At 37.3% G+C, this 21,825-nt stretch overlaps 2 protein-coding genes across 2 annotated transcripts; both read left to right on the forward strand.

The window, feature by feature from the left end:
• On the forward strand, positions 1-5,108 carry LOC126614758 (1-acyl-sn-glycerol-3-phosphate acyltransferase 3-like). The gene is made up of 11 exons (XM_050282413.1): positions 1-295; positions 1,245-1,367; positions 1,898-1,937; positions 2,095-2,168; positions 2,547-2,606; positions 2,943-3,020; positions 3,103-3,261; positions 3,411-3,536; positions 4,077-4,169; positions 4,380-4,466; positions 4,624-5,108. Exons 1-11 carry the CDS (start codon positions 113-115, stop codon positions 4,843-4,845), a joined length of 1,245 nt encoding a protein of 414 aa, XP_050138370.1. The 5' UTR covers positions 1-112; the 3' UTR covers positions 4,846-5,108.
• A 6,562-nt stretch (positions 5,109-11,670) lies between these two features.
• LOC126614759 (1-acyl-sn-glycerol-3-phosphate acyltransferase PLS1-like) lies at positions 11,671-18,483 on the forward strand. Its single transcript, XM_050282414.1, has 11 exons — positions 11,671-11,958; positions 12,055-12,177; positions 12,366-12,405; positions 12,908-12,981; positions 13,128-13,187; positions 13,426-13,503; positions 15,458-15,616; positions 15,729-15,854; positions 16,713-16,805; positions 17,702-17,788; positions 17,893-18,483. The coding sequence occupies exons 1-11, from the start codon at positions 11,878-11,880 to the stop codon at positions 18,106-18,108; spliced, it is 1,137 nt and encodes a 378-aa protein (XP_050138371.1). The 5' UTR covers positions 11,671-11,877; the 3' UTR covers positions 18,109-18,483.
• Positions 18,484-21,825: the final 3,342 nt, after the last annotated feature.

A 21,825-nucleotide genomic window follows, 5' to 3' on the forward strand; every position in this document is an offset into this window, starting at 1 on the left:
ATGCCAAAATGCATGCGCTTCATATAATAATGGTTCCTTTGTAATTGTGTAACGACATGGAGCGTTTGAAGCGGCTTCCAGTTCTCGTCTCACGCCGTGTTCTTGTTTCGTTATGACCCCAAAAAGGTCTCCTCTCTGTCTCCCGTTGAATCTGTGTCTCTTTGTCTCCAAATTCAAAGCCAAAACCGCCGCTGCCGGCGCCGCCTCACATTCCATGGCCATCCCAGCTGTAGTTGCCATCTTACCTGTCGGCGTTCTCTTCATTCTCTCTGGCCTCATTGTTAATCTCATGCAGGTACATACGCAGACCCGTCTGATGACATTAACTACATAAAACTTGCTTCACTTTTAAGGAAAACAAAAGTTGTCCTCCATTTTGATCGTTGCATGGAAATTGAATGATCCAATTGCATGTTATGGAGAATGTTGAGATTTTTGAAACCTAATTTATGCCAGAACGCATGATGTGAATGATGAGAATTTGTGGTAATTCAATGACTCTATTTCATGCAAAGGAATTCGAGGTTCCAACCCATCACGTAATTTTGATAGATCGGATAATCGTAAAATATTGATATCAAGGAGTGTTTGCTAACTAAGAATCGGAGTAAGCATGAATTAAAGCCAGGGTCTCAAGAATCAACTTTAATTTGCATTCATTATACAGCCGTGGGGTTTCTATAATGTCTCCGTTACTTCGAGTAATTTGATCGTAATTGTAAGTATGAAACACAATGGTACAAGTTTGGAACACAATGGTACAAAATTATGAGTTGCTGAATGTGTTTTAACGTGAAAAAATTGCAAAGATGAATTATCAGGACACTAATTTATATCTCAATGAGAATTAATTGAACAGAAGTAACTATCATAAGGCTTAAACCTTCTACCTATTTATCACCATCAGAAAATAATGCCTTCAATAGGTGCTTACTTCCAATATGTTTTGGCTCAACGTATGGCATCCTTGCTGCATATAAGGCCCTGCACTTCCATGCCACATGCACACGCACACATAGGCACATACAAGAATGTTCAAATATCTCGCGTTAAATAATTGTTAAAGAAGCGCACCCTGTTCTAAGTTGTTGGATGAAAATCCGACCAACATATCGTTTACTTACATGCTCTATGCTTTTACGTCCTATAGATCGTTCCATTTCATCCAGTGGCTTCGAACATGGGTTTACCTCACTAAACTAATTAATGGTATTTTCCTTTGATTATTCAATATGTTCTTGCAGATGGTGTGCTTCCTCCTTGTTCGTCCTGTATCAAAGAGTATGTATAGAAAGATCAACAAACTAGTAGCAGAATTGCTGTGGTTGGAGCTCATATGGCTCATTGATTGGTGGGCAGGAATCAAGGCATGCTTCTTTCTTAAAGTTGTTCATGTTTATGCCTTTACGTCTCATTTGCTCAACAATATTATCGCAGACCTATCTTTTAGCAGTCGTAGCTTTTTCGAGATAAATGCACCGTGGTAGGATCTATATGATTGATCAACCAATACATACACATCTTGGAACAAATTGATAATCTCAAATTTTTAGTATGCTCATTGCTTACAATATGTAGGGGTTGTTGAGTTATTGGAAGAGTGTGATTGTATGAACAGACAAATTAAATGATTGTATGAAAATCCAAATCTTTGTGGTTCTGCAAAAGCTAAATATTTATTGAAGCTTCAAAATGAGCAGCGAAGGAGGAAACTAACGAACACCATGATGCAAAATCTACTTTGAAAACCATGTTTTTAGAATGGTTTTTCTTTTTACATACTCCAAGTTGCCTTGGATTGGCATATATGCAGAAGAAACATACTCGTTGCTACATTTCTCCGTGCTGACCTTGCAATCTTAAATCATGGTCTAACTAGTTGGAACTTCTTCTGCAGGTTGAGTTGTATGTAGATTCAAAAACTTTTCAATTAATGGGTGAGGTGACAATTATTAATTGGTTGTATGCCAGAATTCTTTCAGTCGAAGAGAGGGAATTAAGATTTTGATGGCAAAAGAAAGAAAAGTTGAACTTTGTTTACATTTACAAATCTCTCAAGTCGACTGACTGTTTCCTTGTTTGAGGAATTTTCAGGTAAAGAACATGCACTTGTCATTTCCAATCACAAAAGTGACATTGATTGGCTTGTCGGATGGCTTGTAGCTCAGGTGCTTATCTTTCCAAATATATCTCTAGCAGTCATTTGTATGATGTTAAACAAGCATATTAACTGTTGACGGTATTTTAAAAGCATATAATTTTCTGACTTCATGAAAAACAAGTTACCATCATGGGGTCCGCGACCTTCCCTCCCCCACTTTGTTGTTTTTCAACTGTTAACCTCAACAAAAAATTTCAGAAAACAATATCTCACGTTGTATCTTGTGTCTTTGTGTTTCCTTTATTCAGAACACCTCAGACCGCACCCTTATAGTGAAAATGAGATTTGAAGTAAAGTTGGCAGAGTTAGAAATTTATTAACCTCCTATATCTTTTCGATTGTGTTATTTCTAGTTCACTGATCGGTATCAATGTGTTGCTAACAGCGCTCAGGTTGCCTTGGTAGCGCACTAGCCATCATAAAGAAAGAAATAATGTTCCTCCCAGTGAGTTTTCACTCAACATGTATCTTTCTGTTCCTATTGAAGTTAGTGATGGATTTATGTTGTATGTATTTAGTTACGCTTTCCGTAATTAGCAGGATTAAGAAAACCAGAATCTCTGCTGAAGTACTAATTATGCCAGCTTAAGTTATTTGCTTCACCAACTAAGATTTATCAACTTTCTTAATTTTTTTATTCGATTATTTAGTTGAATTCTTGTCACTCTCCTCATTCCAACTGTTACCAACTCATTCAGATTGCCCTTTTTCTACTCAATCATCTAATTTGTATTGTGATAAATCTTTCGGTAAGGGTTGATAACATGGCAAATGCACACAGGTCATCGGTTGGTCAATGTGGTTTTCTGAATATGTCTTCTTGCAAAGAAGATGGACAAAAGATGAAAGCACATTGAAGGTATCCTTAAATTTGTTTACATGTATATGTTGACACAGTCTTCTTCTTTGTCATGGTATAACTCATGGGTTCTCCACTACAGTCAGGTTTTCGAAGACTAGAGGACTTCCCCATGCCTTTTTGGTTGGCTCTCTTTGTAGAAGGAACACGATTTACGCAGGCAAAGTTAATGGCAGCTCAAGAGTTTGCAGCTTCTAGAGGGTTGCCTATTCCTAGGAACGTCTTGCTTCCACGGACGAAGGTAAATATACTGTATTTAGAAGTGAAGTCTGACCGGATCCTTAATATGCGACCTACTTAAATTAAAAGAAAGAGCAATGCATCCTTGCCACATTATACGTTTTTAGCTGCACTATTTTTTTCTTTTCTGAAATTTTTCTGTACTTGCAGGGGTTTGTTTCATCGGTAATCCATATGCGCTCTTTCATTCCAGCAATTTATGACTGTACACTGGCCGTCCCCAACAATCAGCCACCACCTACATTGTTGAGAATATTCAGAGGGCAATCTTCTGTGGTAGGACCACATAACTCTTTCTTCATATGCTAATAAAGTTATATTAACCTTATTTTGTTCCTAACTGCATCATTAGTCTCTCATAGGGAACATCACACTTTCTGTAATCCTTCTTACCTGCAGACGTCATTTAGGACGTACGTGAGAGTTGTAAACATGACATGTAATTGGATGTATGAACCGTATGCATAACACGTGAAATGAATTTTTAGCATATAACCACAATAAACATTAAGGATGCTACCAGAACTGGGGAACAAAAAAGGAAGATACAAAGTACTCATGAGTGTGCAGAAACAGGACAGACATTCTGTAGAAGGCGGCATTTCGTGCTGGCCTGGTGTGCCGTTGCATCCTTATGCATGATCTTGTTTACGGGACTTATGCTTCTGTTAAAATTCTAGGCCATAACTTCTGGAAAAATGAAATGGGGCTGATATATTATCAACTGTACTGTTTCCATGTAGAGCTGAGGCCAACAGTTGTGGGAATAGGTTAGGAAATAATGTTACTAACTATAAGGAATTCCGATTGTTGCAGTTAAAATTACAAATCAGGAGACACTCAATGCAGGAGTTGCCAGAAACGGCTGATGGAATTGGACAATGGTGTAAAGATGTGTTTGTTACCAAGGTATAGTAATCGATGCAACCTTTCTTTTCTTTTTCTCTTCTTATCTGGAATCTTCCCGTGCGTGAAACTTTTCATACAAGCAATATTTGGTGCGAGCGGAACCGAACATAGGACCTAGAGCCCAGGGGTGAATGATTGAGCTACAATGCCCTTCGTCGTGACTATATATTTGATGTTATGTTCTTCTTTTTTAAAATCTCCAACTACCAGGATGCCTTATTGGAGAAGTACTTTGCCAAAGGTTCATTCAGTGACCAACAACTTCAAAACATTGGCAGACCTACCAAGTCCTTAATTGTAAGATCTTTTAACTGACCAAATTACCATTTCCCTCTTTCTATCTTTTAATCTATGGAGGAAGAGGCTTCGAACTCAGTTGCAATTAAGGAGCCGAATGGGATACATTCTCTTGACCAACTGACTTAACTCACATTTTCTTGTTACTATTATATAGGTTGTCATACTTTGGTCGATCCTCCTTGCCTATGGAATTTACAAATTTGTGCAATGCTCTGCCCTCCTAGCCTCATGGGAAGGCATTGCATTTTCAGCAACATTCTTGGTCCTTATTGTAATTGTCATGCAAATTCTCATCCAGTCATCTGAGTCAGAGCGTTCTACTGCTCTCACGGTACCCCAAAAAGACCCATCACAGCAGCGACTCATTCAGAAATGATCTTCATGTGTATATATATTTAGGACTAACAACAGCCAACCCACATGTATGATCATGTATTTTCTTTCTTTTTTGGAAATATATAAATATAAAATATACAGATTGTTGTAAAACTAACTTTGAGAGGTGGTGAGAGAGAGAGGTGATCGGGTATGTGAGAATTGTATATTCATCACTGGCCTTGTACTTTTTGTTTATACTAATCATGATGGACTTTTTTACCTTACAAGTAATACAAAGCCAATAAGGATTTGATCTTCAAATTCTATTTCCACAATCACATTTCTAATTGATAATAGTATTTACAACACTCCCTCTTTGAGTGTGAACAACTTAAGAAGTAGTCGCATCAAGTCTTCTTGATTCGGAGATGGCGGTTGTTGTCGTCAGTTCTTAGTGTTAAGCAATATGCAGAAGGAGAATAGAGAGGTCGCAGAGGAAGAAGAAGAAGAAAACAGAGAAGGTTGAGAGAGAGAGAGAGAGAGAGAGAGAGAGAAAGTGTGTGAATTGCATTTATATTTTCTTGATTGATTCAATGGTTACAATGATACAGTTATATAGAAGATTACTTGAATCTAACACTTAGCAACAATCCTAACTGCCATATCTATTTGGCTATATACTCTAACATCCCCCCGCAAGCTCATGTTGGTTCAAGCATGAGATTGTTGCAATTGGAGAGTAGAGTATCTCTTCACTGCTGATAGTTGTGGCTGATCCCATTGTCTCACAAGCGGCCAAATGCCTGACTAGTGCCGTATCTATTTGGCTATATACTCAATGACAAAAGCAAGACTGAATGTCACAGCCAAAAGCAAACCTCCTGGAACAGCAATAACGACAATTGTAATAGCTATAGCAAAATATTCCAAGTTTTCCCATGTGTCATCTCCAGACCTGATCAAGTGGGATCCTTCTTGAAGCTTGTGGCTGAACAATCCTTGTATTTTACCATTGTACCGTGTATACCATAGTAACCAAATCAGTGTAAACTTGGTGCCCCCACCCTTATCAGAAATTCTCATATGGTAGCCTAATTGAATATCAAATATTCTTCCACCTTTGCATAACCGAAGTACATAAAATCCGCAGAACTCATGTACAACAGTTTGAGTATGAATTTCAACATTAAAATGGCTCTGTAAAGGAGTTTCATGATGTTTGTGTCGTTTATGGGGCGCATGAGGTGTTCTGACAGTGAGTTTCTTCGTGGTAGCCAGCTCATTAGCTAAGTCAAACGAATTGAGGTCTTCGAGGACACGATCAAACTCTAGCTCGTCTTCACCGTCATCATCTACAGAGTGTTCATTCTCAGATAAGTCTGATTTATGCTGCTCAGATACGCTGTTTCCCACATTTGGATATCCAACAAATCCCATAACTACATTACTAGAAGCTGAGAGACAATCAGCATCAACATGATCTTTCTGTGAACAAATTTGATGTGTGGTAATTTCAGATGGCAGAGAACTAGGATATAGAGATGGAGGTGAGCCAAGAACTCCAGGTGAAAATTGAGGAAAATACTTATATGTATTAAACCTTGGACCATTATTGTAATGGAACTGACCTTTACCACATCGCACAACCTTAGACAATTGAGATGGCATAGAAGATGGCATAGCATATGATTGGTTTTGTCCAGTGAAACTGGTATGCATAGTAGTCATTGGAGGTGTAGATGAATAAGTCATATTTCTGTACAAGCAAGTGACAGCACTATGGTTCCTTCTATTACAGATTTGACATGGCTCAGGTGAAGCAGTTATTCTGTAAATACAATTAGCTGCACTATGACCTTGTTGAGCACACAATTGGCAAGTGATTGTAGAATAAGAAGCTCCGTTGTTAAACTGTGAAGTGAAATCATGTACAACATGTTTAGGATTAGAATACCTTTGGCCTTGATTATACTGAAACTTGCATGTGTCCTTTGATTTTGAGTAAAAGAATTGATTGTGTCCAGTGCCTCCATTGCCTCCAGAACTGGCATATAAACTAGAATGATCATTGCTTTGAAAACCCAGATTTTGCGTAGAGCCAATTGACGCAGATGATCCATGACCATAATTGGCAATTATTGAGACTTTGGAACCCTGTCCTTGATCCTGTGCCACCATAGCAGAGAGGAATGGTATTGAGGAATTGTTTTGAACAAAAACTTCCTCTACAAGCAATTGGAATCGAAAATCTTTGAGAGAAATAACATTTTCTCTACCACGAATCACACATCTAAAGGTGTTGTACTCAGATGGCAAGCCATTAAGAGCAAGAATAACAATGTCCTCATCTGCAAATGTGACTCCAGCAGCAGCAAGAAAATCTCTTGCTTCCTTGATTCGTTGCAGGTACTGAGTCATAGAATCAGTGCCTTTCTTGATGGTATAAAGATTTGATTTCATTTGAAAGATTGCAGTCCTACTGACGACAGAGAATTGGTCTTGAAGCCTAACCCATAAATCTCTTGCACTTGTGCTACCAATAGCACAAGAAATTGCAGAAGAGGATAGGGTTGCAGTAATGAGATGCATAAGTGCCCTATCATGCATCTTCCATACTTTGTAATCATCAGACTCAACTCTTGAATGAGATCCAGTAAATGAAATGTCAGAATCACTAGAAGAGGTAGACGAGAATTGAAGAGGACAGGAACTCGAACCATCCACAAAATTCATGATCCCATAACCTTCGAGTAGCAATTGCATCTGAAAATGCCATTGAAGATAATTGGAATCATCCAACTTAACTGACACAGAGGATGAGACAGAAGAAATCAACCCAGTAATCGGAGACTGCAAGATTTGCAGTTGAGAAGCAGTAACCATTGTGAAGAATTTTCACTGAGGAATAAAACCAAACACTTGGTGTGCAAGAACCGGCCAACCGAAGTGAAGGACTGAGGAAGGAAGAGAAACGCCCAGAAAATCACAGAGAGATGAGAGATGAAGCGGAAGCATAGAAAACCAGAATTGAAGAAGCTGTCGAAGCTATTCGGGCTCTGATACCATGTTAAGCAATATGCAGAAGGAGAATAGAGAGGTCGCAGAGGAAGAAGAAGAAGAAAACAGAGAAGGTTGAGAGAGAGAGAGAGAGAGAGAGAGAGAGAGAGAGAGAGAGAGAAAGTGTGTGAATTGCATTTATATTTTCTTGATTGATTCAATGGTTACAATGATACAGTTATATAGAAGATTACTTGAATCTAACACTTAGCAACAATCCTAACTGCCATATCTATTTGGCTATATATTCTAACACTTAGCAGGTACAATAATTGTTAACTCAAGTGTCATGCGATGGATCAACTTAAGAAGTTGTCACATCAAGTCTTCAAGAACACTATCATAATCTAGAATAATCTCGTGTGGTAGATCAAATGAGATAGCGATCGGATCCGAACTAGTTTGACTAGACTGTAGGTTGTTTTTTTTTTCTTTTTCCTCTTCCTAGGATACGTGTCACATCTCGATTCTGAGATACGTTAAGGATCGATACACGATGTCAAGACGTAATTATACGCCAAAGTAAGAATCAAGTTAGACTCGGTACTTCAGTAACATATATACGCAAGGCACCTACTCAAAAAGGCCAGTAGTCTCACTATGTGAAGTACCAAAAACAAATCATTAGTTCAAAGTAGCGTCCCTTCGTTTGTTTCATCTCATGGCTGCATCTAATCCTTAGATTAGATTGTCTACGTACCCTAAGACGAGATCAAGTCATTCATGATTCACCATGTTGTTAAGCTCAAAAATTTATCATGGCATTAATTGGCTAGAAATATAGAGTTCCAGACTACTCTAAATGTGAGTGATGTGCCAATATATCATTACATCTTAAATAGCATTTCAATAAAAGAGTTCCGGAGAGATATGATATGACTTAATGTTAATTATTCAATTTAGTATAGGGACAAGTTTAGCTTTATGTAATGTCCATAAAGAATTGGAACATCAAATTATGAAAATTATTTATTATGCGTTGTAGAAATTGTGGCTTGCTTGCTTTGAGACCACAGTTCATGAAATCTAGTTGCGAGTTTTATCTTAGGACTTGGTACTTATGTTTATTACCAAGCTGCCGGGAACTATGGTAATGTCGTGGTTACCACTTTCTCCAATATTGACAAGTATTGTAAGGATGCTAAACATAACAGAAAGGAAAATACCTTCTCATTATAAAGGAGATTCAGAAACAATGAGTGTCTATAATGACAAAACCTGTGTTTGCAAGGACACAAATGACATATGCTTCAAGAATTGTGGTCATAATCATGACAGTACTAGTGATAGGGGAGAAATTTTTTATTGTGATCGGAACACGAGTGATACACCACGTGTTTTTATATAAATAGTGAAATTTTTTATTTTTTTTAAGTTATTAACTTTTTAACACCCATATCCCACTATTTGTATAGTGACACATGGTGTATCATCCCGTGTTCCCGTCACACTGAAAAATCTCTCAGTGATTGGGTGTGTTGCATGGTGTTAATTCTTTAAGGGCGTGTTTGTTTGCACTCACTAAGCCTCACTGGACAAGACTGGCTTGGCTAAGAATATTAATCCGTATTTGGTGCAAGCCAGGACTGAGTTTAATGGGACTAACTCGGACTTGTTCCGACTAAACTCTTCGCTAGTTAGGTTTGGCGAGGCCGGGCAAAAAGGATGGGATTGCTAAGACCAGTGCTTCGCATCATCATTGTGTTGAGGCTTCGACTTCCTCAGTCATCTTCCAATAGATCTCCAACCCACCACCATTAAGCTTTTCTTCTTTGACTGTTGCATCCTTCTCGAGACCGTTAAGCATTCCGCCAGGAAGATGCGTCTGCAAGTTTGTCATCGATTTGTAGAGATCAATAGAAATCGATTTGCAAATCCGACAATCCGAGACTCTGCAAATTGAAAAAAAAACATTTAACTAATTAATTTTTTAGCATGGCCGCCCTCGCCGTTTTAGTTAGGTTATATTGCTCATTTCATTTTAGTTGTCATACAACTTAAACTCTATGTGCCTTGTGGACCAAAACCCGAAACTAACTTAAAAAGCCAATACAAACCTTTCGTATGATTAATTAACTAATTAATTAATCTTGACCAATCTCAATTAAACTATTCAATTCCTTATCCATCTCATTGATATTTCTTCACATTCATCGTTACTCGATGTACGATCCATTAGGTTCCAATTAGCGAATGAGTGGGGAGGGCTACCCCATCCTGGGTTAGGGCATACAACAAGCCTCTTTAAGGACTTAAAGATGGGATCTTAGTACCTTTCTGGATTTTTTACAAATCACCCATCAAGAGAGATTGCCGGCAGCAAGACTCAAATCTAAACTTTGGTATGATGAAGAGAATGATCTTTACCAACTCAATCAACCCTTGTTAACGGCAGATAACCATTGTCACTCTTATAATAATTACTAGGTTACTCTTTGATAAATTTGATAATTGAATCCGGGATGATTTATTGAGCGTGATTATATATAAAAGGATAGGAATATGTATTTACACACCAAGGGAAAATGGTCACCAAGTTACGAATTGACCGAAATTTACCGACCACAATACTTTAATTTTGACCAATTACCTAATGCACAGTAACTCCAGCACGCAAAATTACCAGAAAAATTAAATCTTTTGGTGCTGTTTAATACGATACAGCAGTGGGTATCATCATGGTATGCTATAACCTAGTTACCAAATTGCCTAACAATATTTTATGTCAAAGTCGGTGCAACTCATCAAAGTTCTAAAAGACGTTAGACACTAGTAGGATGGTGAACTGGGACTTAGCTCCTAGACAGTTAGGTGAGATCTAGGCAAATTTAAGTAAATTTATTATATATTGTAAAATAAGTGCCCATTTATATTTAAAAGACACATAATTGTATACATAAATTGTAAAATAAAATAACATATATATTATAAAGTATTAAAACATATTGAAAATATGGGGAATAAGTATATAATGAGTGTTCATCCAAGTATTCAACAAGTCTCTTACATTTTATTGAAAAATAGAATTCCAAAATAAAAGTTATCGATTTTTTGTTCAAGTGAGAATCCCGATCTATACAGGTGCCTAGGTGGATTTAGATGGACGCTTATGCAGGTTTAGGCAGGCTAGGTGGACACGTCAACGGGTTTAAGCATACTTTCTTAATTTTTAAATGTCTAAGAACTAATCAGAGCGGTGACCAACTTATAGCGCCGCCTATATTTTTAGAACAGTGCTCCTTGATGTAGGGATCGCAAACCCTAGTGCAAGCTAGATTTTTTGGTACGTCCAGCCCGATCGCACGACATTTTTATAGTTATAGGTACGTCCCAAAAAGTTTACAATTATATTGAGTTAATTACTGTACCTAAATTCATAAAAGAAATTGAACTGTACCAAGCCAATAGACTAGGTTACGTGAGGTCCTTGCCAACCCACCTTACAAAATAAGGAAAACTAATGAAAAATGTCCGAAAACTTTGAGTTTTAACGATAAGTACAAAATAAAAGGTAAAGTAAATAGTACTAGGATTGACTTTTTAGTGTAAAAATGTGATTTTAAATAGTTACTTTTGAATCAATAGCCACTTAGTACTATGGTTTAGTGATATTTTTTCCTTTACTTGTAAGTGAGGTTTTATGTTCAATTCTCGTTAAAGACGAATTTGAACAATTATTGCTAACTCATTAAAAGGTTTAGTCCACTCCCCGGCCTCTTTAGTATAAAACTCGCCCACTCCCTTAGTATAGAATATATTTTGTTCAAAAATAAATAAATAAATAATAGTTTTACAGGTGAAACCACTTTTTTTTTTTTTTTTTTTTTTTTTTTTTAAGAAAGAATAAGTAAAAAAAGATGAGTATATAAATTCTGAATGTGTCATATTTGCCGATAAACAAAAATAACAGCTTACATATTCATACCTACAAGTATCCTTTCTTTTCCTTTTATAGGACCCTCGATCTCTTCATTCCGCCTTCGCTCTCTGTCTCTTATCTGCCTGCAATTGTAGGAATTGTGCGTGTGTGGCCATGGAGGTTAGAGCTGTATTGTTCTCAATTCCTTTTGGACTGACCTTTCTTCTCTTTGGTCTAGCTATTAATCTTATCCAGGTCCTTATTCTACCCTAAAATAGTCGTTTAAATCCTTTCTACACTATAATAGTTGTGATGCGTAAGGTGGCATAACTAATCATACTTTACATTTAGGCGGTTTGCTTCCTCACCATTCGGCCTTTGTCGAAGAGTGCGTTTAGACAGATCAATGGAGCAGTTGCATCATTCTTATGGTTGGATCTCATTTGGCTCATGGAGTGGTGGGGAGGCCTTAAGGTATACGCAAATTTGCATCACTTGTTGTAGACCTATATATAACAAAGGTTAATTCTACATATGGTCAGTTTTTTTTCCTTCGTGCATTACAAGCACTTACAACCTCGCGTATCTAATACTTTGGAGCTACCATACGTTAGTACTACTACTCATTCTTTTGACTAATAAATACGGACTTTTGATTTCAGGTTAAGTTGTACACAGATTTGGAAACTTATCGACTAATGGGTAACGAGAATGTATTACTTTATGGATAATGCTTGCATTCCCCCCTTTGGGGGATGAGCCTATTTCTCCACTTGCAAATAACATATCATCACCGTAGAAACTTCATTATTGAAACTGTTCAATTTCTTAAGATTCATTTGAACATCATCCCTACGAAAATCATTCGAATAAGAGTTCGTTTAGTCATTCAAATGTATCCAATAAATCAACAGTGTAAGGACCAAGTAACATATTCATGATGAAACCTCCATTTATTTGGTGCATTTGAATAACTAAACGAATTCCGATTAGAATAATTTTGTAGGGATGATCTTCAAATGAACCTTAAGAAATTGAACGATTCCGATTATAAAATTTCTATGGTGAAAATACGTTATTTGCACGTAAGAAAATGAATCATCCCCCAAGAGGGAACACAAGTACTATCCATATTTCATTTCTGAGATATTCTTTGTTAATATATTTCAATTTCGAAAAATTATTAAGTTAGAGAAATTTACAGGTAAGGAGCATGCGTTGCTCATGCCAAACCACATCTGTGATGCTGATATACTGATGGGGTTGCTTTTAGCTAATGTACGATATTGTAGCTTTTTGCTTGTTAACTGGAAATAGCTAAAAATGTCAGCTAGCAACTTTCTTATAGTGTGTTACCTTATCAGTTGCAACCTGCTAAATTTTCTTATAGAACCCTAATTTAATGTGGATATTGCTTCCTACAGCGCTCGGGTTGCCTTCGTAGTGCGCTTATGGTTGTCAAGAAATCTTCAAAATACCTTCCTGTGAGTTTCTGAGGCAGACACTATATAATCATCTTAACTAGCTAGTGTGCTTGCTTTTTCTAGGGTTTAGTGTAGATGTACGTAATTAACATTTTGTTTATATATTTCAATATCACTTCCAAAATGGAGCAAAGTTTTCAATCCCTTCAACAAGTATAAAGCAGCATCAAATAGGAAAGGAAAATTCATCAAGGTTTTAAGAATTTAAATATATATTAATTGCAACTAGTTTGTGCAGGTTTTTGGGTGGACTTCTTGGTTCCTAGAGTTCGTTTTCCTCGATAGAAGCTGGGAAAAAGATGAAAGCAACCTAAAGGTACAATTTTTCGAAATGAAATTATTTATACCGCAATTTCTCGCAGCCTCATAGATGGGATCCTGTTCGTGGCGGGAATTTCCGTGGGAAATGCTTCCAGGCCGACGAGCACACAGCTCCCTGAGAGGTTGGCGCCAGTTGATGCTTTCTGTCGGGCTTCTGCTTTACTGGCGGGCTTGTCGGGCAAAGCCTGTAGGGCAAGGCTTGTCGAGTAAGGCTGAAAGAGAAGGATAGAGTTAACTTTGAAAGGTGCCTTTGTGGGGCCTTGAATGTAGGCCTTGAGGCTCACGATCAAGATTAACTTTGAATTGCTCAGGCGTGCCACTACCATCTTCAGCATGGTAGATGTAGAACGGATATTTGAGTTTTAATTATATATATTCGAGAGACTATGTTAGTTATTGACAGGTGCCTTTGTGGGGCCTTAGGTGTAGGCCTTGAGGCTTCCCATAAATAACTAACTTAGTACTCAAACACATAAGGTTCCTTTTGTGTGTTATATGGGTCTTATAACCATCATACTTCTGATTACTTGAGCTCAAAGAGCAGAATGAATCCAAATAGGTGCCTTTGTGGGGCCTTGAATAGGCATTGAGGCTTCCCATCAGAACCCCTTCTATACTCAATGTTCTTGCCCGAGAAATAGGATGAATCCAAATAGGTGCCTTTGTGGGGCCTTGAATAGGCCTTGAGGCTTACCATCATAATTTATCCCGTACTCGAACGTTCTTGCCCGAGAAATAGGATGAATCCAAATAGGTGCCTTTGTGGGGTCTTGAATAGGCCTTGAGGCTTCCCATCAGAATTCATCCTGTACTCGAACGTTATATGGTCATCATAATATAACAGAAATAAAACCAAGTGGCAGGTCGATTACTTGCGCCCCAAGTAACTTCGGACTTCTTGTTATCAAAGCTTGTAGTGGATGGGTTAAGTCCATATCAGGTTCTTTTTTATGCCTTGAGGCCAAGGACTTTTAGGGTGATCAAATCTTATATGCCCGAAGGCTTAGAACTTAGATCTGGCTTGAACTGTGAAGACATATTCGAATCGGATTCAAGTGCTGAGAGAGTCTTTTAATAGCCATATTACTAGAAATAACTTGGATACAACTTGAAGTATACAACATATTGCTAGGCTAATGAATGAAAAAGAAAAAACCAAAGCAGGTCGGGCAAGGTTTAACCTTGTCGGGCAAGGCTGATCGTCTTGCAACTTCCTATCTTTGTGGGTTAACAGAAGGTTTGAAGGCTTAGAAAAGGGGTTGGGAAATGAGTTTGCAGAAAGAAAATTGATACTACAGTAGGCTTTGAGCAGGGTAGCAGAGCTATTACAAAGGGTTTATCCCGAAAGGGATGAAGGCTTGGGCTGACTACAGCTTCGTTTTGAAGGCAAATATGGCTTTGAGCAGAGTTTGTGCTTTTGTTTGTTTGTTTGAGTGTCCTTGATTCTGACTTCTCTTTCTCCTTTTATAGACACCTTAGCTTGGCCTCCTGTAGCAATAATCTTGCCCGAATGCAGTTTGAAGGATAGTGACTCATCAGCTATTTACTTGTACTGTCATTTAAAAGTACTTTTTGGGCTGATTAGCTGGCTGATCTATACCACTTGGCCATTGGGTAGGTGAGCAAGTAGTCTACATGGCATGCACCTAGTCAGAAACGGGCTTCTCCTGTCTTCTGGACTTCGGCTGGGTTTTGACTGGCCTTGACTGGGCTTCTTCCTTTTAGGCTGCTCTTTGGGCCAACTTCCCCCGAGCCCAAAGTTTAAGTTTTGATCCAAACAGATCCATATAAGACTTATTAATTACCTTCGTTCTATAAGAGATGTGATCAACAATGCGGCCATTATTAAATATGGACGTGCTTGTAAAATTTCTCATAAACCTTTTGATAAAAAAAGTTTCACTATACGCACTCTTGCATGCAGTTGAGTAAATTTAGTGATGGTGCAGGCAAGTTTACAGAGGTTAAAGGATTTTACCATGCCTTTTTGGCTTACCATTTTTGCGGAAGGAACACGCATGAGTCCAGACAAGCTTTCTGCAGCTCGAGAGTTTGCTGCTTCTAGAAAATTGCCTATCCCTAGAAATGTCATGATTCCTCGGACTAAGGTACGTAAAATTCCATGCAAAAATGTCAACTAAAAAAAACACTTACACTAAAAGGAAAATATTCTAGCATTTCCCCTTTTGAATTTGATTAGCGATCATTTGTTACTCTCAGGGTTTTGTTACAGCAGTAAAAAATTTGCGCTCGTTTGTCCCTGCAATCTATGATGTTACTCTCGCTGTTCCAGAAGGACATTCTACTCCTTCACTATATATGCTAATGGAGAGGCAACATACAGTGGTAAACCATGGAGTTCCAATAAGTTTTAAATCCACTACAAATTATTTACGGTTTTTTTCTAATTGAAAAATTAGAAGTTTTATTTAGTGATATTAAATAAATAAACAATTTCTTATTCATACTGTTGCAGTCTTGCGTATCGGTAAATTTTGAGTGCAACTCTATCTTTAACACTGACTCGCTTGTTGTGAGAGATAAATACTTTGATAAATTACCGATTACATGAAAGAATGTCCTATGCACATGAGTGGAGAAATTTGTGTCGCGTGAATTTTAATTTTAATACAATGGGACTTGGGGACCACCTCCATGACCATCACCACAACTATGGACTTTTTGACGCCACCACTCAATTCGGGTAATATATAGTGTCTGTTTGGAATTGTGTTTAGATGACTAAAAGAATTTTCAAACATTTAAATAAAACACTTTTAATTGCCTTTGTTAAAATTCGTTTGAAAGTGTTTTTAAAATGACTGAAAGCATTTTTAGAGAAAATATTGTTAGATTCCAAAAGTGTTTGAAGTTGGAAGAAGCACCAGTTATGTGCTTCTTCTGGAAAGCACTTCAAGTGTTTTTGCAGAACTCACTTGCATTTTTACTAATTAAGAAGTGGTTCCAAAAATATTCTTACTAAAATTGCTTTTAGCTATTTTAAAAGTACTTTCAAACGAGCCCTTAGAAGTACTTGCGTGCACATTAGTTGATTAGTCACATAGTAATTTCTGGTGAAAACAAGTAATGTTGGATCGAGATAAATAAATAAATTTCAGCTGCCCATCCGTGTAATTTCTATTTTTCACTTATATTTATTGTTGGTTTTCTTTCCTTAGTACTAAGTCTTTACATAAAATTTAGGTCAAAGTACATGTAAAGCGATACTCAATGACTGAATTGCCAGAATCAGACGAGGGCATTGCCCAATGGTGCAGAGATAGATTTGTGGCCAAGGTACGCATGAACTTTGAGCATTATAACACACATATGTTCGTATATGTATAAACTTACTTCATACTTATACCCTACCTACTTTAGCATATATGTATATAAATATCTTCATTTTTAGTATGCAAGTTCCGAAAAACAAACCCTGTAACTATACACAAACACACTACTCGCGCGGTGTTTAGAATTTTAAGTGTCACTCTTAGGTAAAAGTATAATAAATATACATCACAACTAGAAAAATTCCAATGCACACCATGAAATATAAAGCAAAAGGCCTTGGGATTTAGATTTCCAAATAACCTAACAGTGGCCCTTATTAAGATTTTTTTTCTTTCACTACAACTAAGGGAAAGTAAGATAAAAATAATCTGTGCAAATATAAATAATTAAAGAATGAAAAATAAAAACTAAGAAAATAAATATTAAGTCTAAAGATGAGAATAAACTTACAACAAATAAACAAAAAGCAGTAGATTCGCGTTTAAAAGTCCGTAAGTAATTTCATTTATCAGCCTAAGTTAATCGACATTTCATTTTCTAATATAGGTTAACAGAATCATTTTTCCTAGGACAATGAAAACAATTGTTCTTTCCAACTATGATCATATATCGTGCTAAAATTTATCTTCATTGACCTCTCTTTGAAAGCAGAAAATGTTAATTGACCCAATTTTGGTATTGGAAATATTTTGCGACCTCAAAGAAATTAGTTGCTCCTAAAATTCTAAGAGAAAGAAAAGCATAAACGTTTTGTTTGTAATTTAATATGTTGAGGTTTTAAATCCCAAAGACCCTCAATTTGCTTTATATATATATATTTATCAAAGATACAAACAAATGATTAGTTTTCTTTGCTCTTTCTAAACATATAAGTTTTGTGGTTTTCTGTTTTATACAAGGATTCCTTGTTGGACAAGTTTAAAGCTGAGGGTACCTTTCCCGGCCAAGAAATTCATGACACTGGTCGATCTATTAAGGCATTGCTCGTAAGTTATTCTCTACTATTTCCCTTCCTTGTAATAAATTTGTATTATTTTTTCTGAAAAAGTTCTCTCTCTCTCTCTCTCTCTCTCTCTCTCTCTTGTAACAGGCGTATACGAGCAGTTTTTGTACACTCTGCCTTGCGATTTTCGAGCTGTTCCAAAAGTTCTCTCTTTTATACACATGGGGAGGGGTGGGCTTGTTAACAGCTTCTTTTCTTACCATTATGCTCATCATCCATATTTTCATCGAATACACAAAGTTGCCGAAACAAAACGGAGTTAAGACCACTCCATCACGAAAAGGTCAAGCTAAAGAGGAGTAGTACCATGCTGCAGCTTTTGTCAAATTGATGCAGACATAGAGTTGAAGTTTTTAATGATTTTTATTGTGAGAAATGATCAATTTACAATGTGACCCGAGTAATTCAATAAATGGGGTATGTTTCAGATGGGGGTCTTGTGAGTCTCTCTTCGTAGACTAATATATTCTCAAGTTTATAAAACTTTTGATAATATACGTATTGTTGCAGTCCTAATTATTGTAGTAATGCAATTGTGTAATCCTTATGGGATTTTGTCATATTTTTTAGATAGTATTCTGTTTAAGTTGTAATACCTAAAGGCAATAATTTACCTTTCCTACTACTATAAATAAAGGCACAATGGGGGTGAGAAAACACACCTCAGAATTCACTCCATTCTCTCTATGCTTGCCGCACACTTCTCTAAATCTCTCTATAATTCTTCAGTCAAAAGGCCCTACAATAAGTTATCAAGACGCTTTTGATGCTGCGAAAAATAGAGTTTGTTCATCTTTCATGAAATTATTACGTTCGAATCATTATAATTTTGATTAGCTTTTTATTTATTAGATTAATACACTTTTAGTTATTTAATTTACTTTTTCTATGTTGAATGTGATTCAATGCATTGGATAGCCAATCAATCGGTCTTAACCTGGAGCACGACAAATCACTCGGTTCGTAAGACTCATTTCCCCAGAAGAGAAAGAACACATCATAAAATGAATCCATACTGGATCGATGTCTCAACAATTTCTATCTCATGAGATGAATCCGGATTATGCCCAAGACTTGGAAGTTCTTGGTCCAGTATACTAGTTTGGATGAGATATGGAATTCAAATGAGATTATTGTCAATGTTGTCTTCACTTATATGGTAGCTACTGACATAAATGAAAAGCGAGGATATCGTATAGTGTTTCATTGATTAGTTACAATGTAAAACTAATTAGACCACTGAAATTACAATCCAAGTTTAATTCCTTACAAAAGTGTGTTTGGACATGCGTTCCAACACTAGCAAGGTAACCATGTTGTGTTACAAGTGGGAAATGAAGCGTAATGAGATTAATGAGATAGTGCAAGGTAATGCACACCTTATGGTGCAAGGCTTCTCTCAAACGCTCTGTGATTGAATGTAGCATTACGAATATTGTTAGTGTTTCTCCATGGGGATATTGATACGAAGATTTACATATGAGTTCCTGAAGAATTACATGGACTGGTTCAAGTAGTTCCAGACCACATAACACTCTTTCAACTTGTTTAAGGTGTTCATTTTACAGATTGAAACAATCCGAACGGATGTGGTATACCTGTCTAAGTGATTATTTGACCAGTCAGGGATATGAAATTATGCCTTTACGTGTTAAATTGAGAAGTTATATTTCGAATTGCTAAAGTTGCTGTTTATGTTGATGACATGAATCTCAATAAGACTCTTGAAGAGCTTGAGAAAACTACCTTGCACCTGAAGACGAAATTTGAGATGAAGGCTCTTGAAAGAACTAATTAATGCTTTGACCTAAAGTTCAAGGTTGTTCTGAAGGTATTTTCATCAACCTATCAAACTATACCCCAAAGGTTTTACCTATTCAAGTATACCTATGATCTTCCATACACTATATGCAAATGAGATTCATAAAGAGGTTATGGAATCCGAAGTTCCATACCTAAGTTCAACTTTGAGCTTTTTTGTACTTAGCTCATTGCATTAGACAAAACATTTCCTTCGTTGTTGATCTATTGGTAAATATGCAGCATTACACCTACAAGCAACCATTGAATTGGTATTAAAAATGTTTTTTCCGCTACCCTAAAGATACAACGAATTTAGGCTTATCCCTGGGCATCTTGAATGGATCCAACCCCCTGATCCTCAGAATGATGCTTGCCTTGTTTTTTATGTTGACACATGTTGCTTTATCAAATCCGCACAAGGCACCTTCTCAAAATGGTTATATCTTTACCGTTATGGATACTGCAATATCACGGAGGTCCACGATATAGACATTAGTTGCGAAATCTTCGAATCGTTCCAAAACTCACCTTTACTGCGCCATACATGGGATATAATTAAGAGTTCTTGTTTAGCATATTCAAAGTACTTGTTGTTTTCATCCATTGTTGAGTCCCGACGACAACCCGTGAAGACTATGCTAGATGTATCAATCAGACCAAAACATGATACGTCAACAAAGTTAATGTCAAGCTTATTGCATCTGTATCACATCAGCAGAGTATCAGGAGATTCTAGTCATGCAATCCGATCCCATCAAACATTACCGACTAGGGGTGGGCAAACGGGCCCTGGGCCAGGGGGTAGGGACGGGTACTAATGGTTCGGGGCGGGTCCATATTATTTATATACAGAATGGGGCAGGGCGGGTCAGTTCCAAGTAAATAGCGGGGCGGGAAGGATTCAAATTTCTAAAGACACAGGCCCCCGGCCCGGACCGTATCCATTGAACTTGTAAACAGACAGGTGTCACCAAGCCTAACCTAACCTCAATCAGTTTACTTTCTCAAATACTCTCCCAAACTCAGACCGAATCTTCTCTCTTTAGTCTTCTCTGTATCTCGATTTTCTCCCTCTCGATCTCTTTTTCCTAAAGTCCAAACTAACTCTCATCCCTCTTGATTCTTAATCTCTCTCTCTGTCAAACTCGAAGGGACGAACGATGAAGTCAGTCTCTCTCTGTGTCGAACTCGAAGGGATGAACGATGAAGTCGAACAACGAATCAATCATCTTCTCCGTCTGAGAAGACGAAGATTGCGAGGGTGTAACATCCCACATCGACCAACGGAGAGGGGGTGATGTGCCTTATATGTACATGCATGTCTCTATATAGCATAGGGCCTTTTAGGAACTCACTAGCTTTGGGTTCCATTGGAACTCCGAAGTTAAGTGAGTTCGGACGAGAATAATCCTAGGATGGGTGACCCACTGGGAAGTTCTCGTGTGAGTTCCCAAAAACAAAACTGTGAGGGCGTGGCCGGGGCTCAAAGCGGACAATATCGTGCTACGGCGCAGTCGAGACTAGGATGTGACAGTGGGGCCGTCCTTTTTTATTTCTTCAGTTTTGAATCGTTGTCCAAGAAGAAAAAGATTGAAACCTCCAATCTAGCCCGAAAATTAACTTTGATATTCATTGTCCAATATGGGAATACCCATATCCAGATTAAACTTATCCTTGCTATTCTTTCACCTATTCATCCTTGTTTAGTTCTCCCTCAGAATCTCAGCCATCAGATATTTTTAATTTTTTATATTGTCTCTTTAATTTTTCACCGTCACCCAATGGAATTGTGGTGCTTCACCAAACTGATATTGGAGAGTACTTGAGCATGAAGGATGAGCTTTGAATAATTAGACGGGTTTTGAGTGGTTATAGAACATAATGCTTTGAATAGTTATATATATTCTTCTCAATAAGAGGTTCTTATAGATGTACAACCCTAACATAAATGGAAAGAGAACTAATTACAAGTGATTACATGAGAATACACGGGATGACATATTAATTAGGGATCCTACCTAAAATACAAAAGTCAACATTCCCCCTTAAGTTGGTGCATATATGTCGCTCATGCCCAACTTGTGTAAGAAACTTGAAAACTTTTGACTTGAAACATCTTTTGTGAGGATATTTGCCAATTGATCTTCTGTTCTTATCGCTGGTACTTCAATTATTTTTCCTTCCAATTTTTCTTTGATGAAGAACCGGTCAACTTCA

Source organism: Malus sylvestris, chromosome 3, assembly GCF_916048215.2.
Source record: "Malus sylvestris chromosome 3, drMalSylv7.2, whole genome shotgun sequence".
NCBI classification, from domain to species: domain Eukaryota; kingdom Viridiplantae; phylum Streptophyta; class Magnoliopsida; order Rosales; family Rosaceae; genus Malus; species Malus sylvestris.

Coding starts and splice junctions, on each gene's coding strand:
- LOC126614759 (XM_050282414.1), top strand. CDS start 11,878: ATGGAGGTTAGAGCTGTATTGTTCTCAATTCCTTTTGGACTGACCTTT. Junction 12,982..13,127: donor TGGGGTTGCTTTTAGCTAAT/GTACGATATTGT, acceptor TGCTTCCTACAG/CGCTCGGGTTGCCTTCGTAG. Junction 13,504..15,457: donor AAGATGAAAGCAACCTAAAG/GTACAATTTTTC, acceptor GTGATGGTGCAG/GCAAGTTTACAGAGGTTAAA.
- LOC126614758 (XM_050282413.1), top strand. CDS start 113: ATGACCCCAAAAAGGTCTCCTCTCTGTCTCCCGTTGAATCTGTGTCTC. Junction 1,368..1,897: donor ATTGGTGGGCAGGAATCAAG/GCATGCTTCTTT, acceptor CTTCTTCTGCAG/GTTGAGTTGTATGTAGATTC. Junction 3,537..4,076: donor TCAGAGGGCAATCTTCTGTG/GTAGGACCACAT, acceptor CGATTGTTGCAG/TTAAAATTACAAATCAGGAG.